Below are 5,210 nucleotides of genomic sequence, written 5' to 3'. Positions count from 1 at the left end.
AACAGATGTAGATCTAGAAGAGATCGGCATATCCAAGCTTGACATATCCAAACTGGAGGCAGCTTGTAAGCAAAAAGAATACAACTCAATCCCTCCCTAGCAAGTAGACAAAATTGAAGGAGTCCTAACAAGGGTACAACATCATAAAAGTCTAGGCATCCAAGGAGGCAGTCACTGGGATGGAAGGAAAATACTCAAAGAACCAAAGAAAAGGGGCAGAAAAACAGATCTACAGCGCACAATAGAAGTAGGTGAAATACTCATGGATTCGGGGCAATTCCCCAAGTTGACCAAGTTCTACAAGACCAAATCTCCGTCTCCATGAAGCTCATCTCTTGGAATGTAAGAGGACTCAATAGTCCCTCTAAACACAGAATGATAAAAAACCTGATAATGCAAGAAAAACCAGCAATAGTCTTTCTTCAAGAAACAAAATGCAGTAGCACAACAATAGACAGTCTCAGCAACAAAGTTTGGGCAGGCAGCAGCTCAATTGCAGTGGATGCCACCGGAGCCTCTAGAGGCCTAGCCATTCTATGGAACCCACAGATCGTATCACTTGATAATTTTCGTGCCACTCTGCATCTCATTCAAGCTACTTTCCACCTCATTGGCACCAACATCCATGGGCATATTACCAATGTTTACTTCCCGCAAGCTATACAGCAAAAATTGGACCTCCTGGAAACGATCACCCGCCTTAATCAAAACAGATACTTCCCTTTATGGATAGGAGGAGGCGACTTTAACATAATAAAGTCTATGGAAGACAAACAAGGAGGCCGCACTAGGCTCGATAGTGATAGTAGCAGCTTCAAGCAATTCATTCAAGGCAATCAACTCATGGATATCTCCACCTCCAATGGCATCTTCACCTGATCGAATAAACGAAAAGGGGTTCACCAAATTGCCTCACGACTAGATCGTTTTTTAATTTCGGACAACGCAATTCACCTGGGAGGAGAGTTCAGTGCCGAAATCATTCCACAAGGAGGCTCAGATCACTGGCCCATTCTTCTCCAATGGTCCAGACCAGGTGCTCGCAGCAATCGACCATTCAGATTCGAAGCCTTCTGGCTTACTAACTCCAATTTCAAGGCAGTGGTTAATCAAGCTTGGACTTCCTTCATCCCGCCGGCAGGAGCTAAGATGTATCAGTTCCTTCAAAAACTGAAACATCTAAAGCAAACTCTCAAAATATGGAACCGAGATCATTTTGGCAACATACAGGAGAGTAAACAAAAACTAGAACAGCAGATGAAAGCATTACAACAAAGATTCATACTGGAAGGTCGCACAGAAGAACAAATTCAACAGGAGCAATTCCTCTGTAATCAAATAGAAGAGCGACAAAAACAAGAGGAAATTCTATGGAAGCAAAAGTCGCGTATAAGCGGGCTCAAAGAGGGTGAGCGAAACACCAAATTTTTCCACAAAACTACCATCCAAAGGCGCATGCACAACAAAATCACCTTTGTCAACAATTCACAGGGTGAACGAGTGGAGGCTCATGATGAAATGGAGAAAGAATTCACAGGATACTTCAAGAATATTCTAAAGGAGCCTAACAATAACACAGATGAGGCAATCCAAGCTATCACACAACATATTCCTAGAATTATCACTGAGGATCACAATACTCAACTGCTCCAGCATGTTACACTAAAGGAAGTAGAGGACGCCATGGCCCAGCTTAAAGACGGAAAAGCGCCAGGACCGGACGGATTCACAGCCAACTTCTTTCATGAATTTTGGGATCTCATAAAAATTGAAGTTTGGGATCTGGTGGAAGAATCACGCAGCATGCATTGGGTCCTCCCTGCCCTCAACTCAACTTTCATTGCATTGGTTCCCAAAGAAGCTGCCTCAAATAAACCTGAGAAGTACAGGCCAATAGCGCTCTGTAATGTGATTTATAAACTCATTTCAAAGGTTATTGCAAACCGACTCAAACTGCTTCTGCCCTTGCTCATCTCTCCAGAACAGACAGGATACAATGAAGGTAGGCAGATCATGGATGGAATTATTCTATCAAATGAAGTCATACACTCTTTAAAGATTCTCAAGAAACCTGGTATGCTTCTCAAACTCGATCTATCTAAAGCCTTCGATAAGCTTAGCTGGCAGTACATTCACAAAATGCTCTTAGCTTTTGGCTTTAATGCAACCTGGTCCAGATGGATCATGAACCTTATCTCATCTCCCAGTTTCTCTGTCATTCTAAATGGATCCCCCTCACCTCCCTTTCTCCCCTCTCGTGGTATCCGGCAGGGGGACCCTTTATCACCTTTTCTCTTTGTTTTAATGGCGGAAGGCCTAAGCAGGCTCCTCAAATCGGCTGTTTCTTCTAAGGATCTTAAAGGTATTTCCCTTCATGGTCGTGCTCCTCAAACGCATCAACAATTTGTTGATGATACTATGCTCTTTGGGCATCCATCAGCAAAAGAAGCCTCCGCTTTTCAGTCTCTTCTATCCCTTTTCTCCGAAGCCTCTGGCACTTCTGTTAATGCTGCGAAATCTCAGCTTTTTTTCTTCAATACTCCCCCATCCTTGCAAAGGATTATTGCTCGGATTCTGGGTTTCACAATCTCACACCTACCTTCTAAATACCTGGGCGCCCCCCTTACTGATTCAGCAATTAAGCAGGTGTCCTGGAGATCATTACTGGACAAATTAGAATCTAAGCTTTCATCATGGACCTTCAGAGCTCTAAATCTAGCCGGCAGGTTAGTTCTCATCAAATCAGTTCTACAAGCTATGTCGCTTTATTTATTCTCTATCTTAGCAGCTCCAAAAGGGGTTCTAAAAGAAATACGTAATCTTCAGCGAAACTTTCTCTGGGGATCCACAAGCCTGAACAGGAAATGGGCACTTGTTAAATGGACAGAGGTATGCAAAATCAAATCTGAGGGAGGATTAGGTCTTCGAGATCCGCTTCAAAGCAATAACACCATGGGAGCTAAAATTTGGTGGAACTGGGTCTCCAAGCCAAGCACCCCCTGGGCCCAACTTTGGCAAGCTAAATATGCCAGAGGAAGTCAATGGAATGACCTCATTAGAATCAGTCCAACTGCGCCGGGATCACTCATATGGAACAATGCAAAAACCCAAAGTCGCTTCATCCAAGATCATAGCTTCTGGGAACTCCACTCAGGCAAGGCGGCTAGATTATGGGAAGATTCGTGGCAACAACTTCCCAAATTGGCCAATCTGTTCCACAAACCTCTCTGGCAGGCTCAAATGAACCAAGAAAGCATCCCTTTGGTACACCAGTTCTGGCAGCCCTCTCAGAACCACGACTTCCAAACATGGAAACCGGCCAGACTTTGGCAAATAGATTGGCAGGGAGAAGAGTATACAAACATTGAACAGGAACTCAACAATAGGAAGATCCACCTCTCCAATCAGCAAGACAAACTCAGATGGGGCTACACAACCAAAGGCACCTTCACCACCAAAGAAGCTCATCACCTGCGATATTCCAACCTCCAGGAAGCTAAAGATCAACTATGGGAACAAGTCTGGCAAGCTGGGCATTGGCCCAAAATCTCAACTTTTTTATGGCTACTCAGCAAAAAGCACATTCTTACCTGGGACAATCTGATAAAAAGAGGAATGGTAGGGCCATCCAGATGCCCAAATTGCAACATAAATTGTGAAACCATCCATCATTTAATGGAAGAATGCCCATTAGCAAAAAAAATCTGGGAGAAAGTCGAAAAATGCAACATGAGAGCTCACCCCAGAACGGAGGACATAACGACAACCATAAGGACCTGGGAAAAACACCCTTTCAAGTGCAGGATCCTCAACTCTTTATGGCGCATCATACCGGGATTTCTGTATTGGACCCTCTGGAAGGAGCGCAACCACATAATCTTCAATAGCACTTCTAGATCCATCGATGATCTTTGGCTCACACTCAAAAAAAACATCCAGGAAACTCTGGCCATCAGAGTATGGAATGATAATGATATGCCAGAAGTACCCCAGGAGTGTCCCATTTTGAAGGAATGGAATTTAGAACTCAAATCCCTAATCAAGACCACCACTAAACCGTCCACAAGATCCGCTTCACCATCATCTTGGTCCCCGCTGGCACTCAACGCATTCAAGCTGAACTTCGACGGCGCTGCCAAAGGCAATCCTGGCCCAGCAGGATTTGGAGGAGTAATTCGGGGTCATAATGGAAAAGAGAAACTTGTATACTATGGAACAATAGGGAAAGATACTAATAATGCAGCGGAGCTAGAGGGTCTTTGGAAAGGAATATGTTTAGCTGAACAGCACCACCTCTCCCCTCTAGAGGTAGAAGGTGACTCTCTCATTCTAATAGAGGCAGCTAAAAGAATGCAGGCGGGAGCAAAGGCTGTCAAGATAGCGAAAAGCTGGAGATTGCTAAGCTGTATGGAATCCTTGGAGGAAAAACTCCACGCTCCCCACAATTTATCCTTCCATCATGTAAGAAGAACTGCTAACCAGGTAGCAGATCGGCTAGCAAATCAAGGAGTGTCACATACGACACATTACTTCTCAGGCACCCTAGACGTGGTTGAAGATGCTAGACTCAAACAAGAATGCATCGCTCTAGTGCACAAAGACATCCCTCACGCTGATGAGGATTAGTTCTGAAGCCGCTGCCCCCATGGCCAGGAATGCTGCTCTCCATCTAGTTCCTTCTGTTCTCTGCGTTTGTTTGTTTGGTATGAAGTCAATGTCTGTCGCGAAGGATTGCGTGTCCACTGTGTTCAGTTATGTGTTCAGTTATGTGTTCTTCATGTCAAGTCACAAGTCCGTTGTGTTGGCTCAAACGCCCGATGTGTCTATAATATGCTGGTTATGTTGGAGGAAAGAAACAGGTCCTTTTTTGCCTGCTGCTTAGATTGGTCTAACTTGGAAATTCTCTTTGGAGATGCAAGGCTTCGGCCCTTTGTAATTTTGGATGTAATTTTGATTTTTGTAATATAAATTAGTGCAGTTTTACGTAGAAAAAAAAAAAAAAACTTTTATTTAAGCGTTTATTAAAATAATTTACTATAGTGTTACAAACCCTAAACCCTAAACCCTATGTGAAAAACCCTAAACCCTAAGTAGTTTATAACATTTTAAAAATCATTTTGTAACCTTTATTTAAGTGTTTATTAAAATAATTTACTAAGGAGTTATAAGCCCTTAACCCTAAACCCTAAACTGTAAATCATAAACCATAA

At 43.3% G+C, this 5,210-nt stretch overlaps 1 protein-coding gene across 1 annotated transcript; it reads left to right on the top strand.

Annotated features, from left to right (window-relative positions):
- The first annotated feature begins 321 nt into the window (after nucleotides 1–321).
- On the top strand, nucleotides 322–4,626 carry LOC149168047 (uncharacterized). Its single transcript, XM_089430677.1, has 2 exons — nucleotides 322–832; nucleotides 965–4,626. Exons 1-2 carry the CDS (start codon nucleotides 322–324, stop codon nucleotides 4,624–4,626), a joined length of 4,173 nt encoding a protein of 1,390 aa, XP_089286803.1.
- Nucleotides 4,627–5,210: the final 584 nt, after the last annotated feature.

Source organism: Pinus tabuliformis, chromosome 5_1, assembly GCF_031772625.1.
Source record: "Pinus tabuliformis cultivar Carrire ecotype Pingquan chromosome 5_1, CPIR1, whole genome shotgun sequence".
In the NCBI taxonomy this organism is placed as follows: Eukaryota; Viridiplantae; Streptophyta; class Pinopsida; order Pinales; family Pinaceae; genus Pinus; species Pinus tabuliformis.
This window is presented reverse-complemented; position numbering and strand designations above follow the sequence as displayed.

Excerpts from the sequence above, each read along its gene's own strand:
- LOC149168047 (XM_089430677.1), top strand. The coding sequence starts at position 322 with ATGAAGCTCATCTCTTGGAATGTAAGAGGACTCAATAGTCCCTCTAAA. Across the intron at positions 833-964 it reads CTTCAAGCAATTCATTCAAG|AGTTCAGTGCCGAAATCATT; the intron begins GCAATCAACTCA and ends ACCTGGGAGGAG.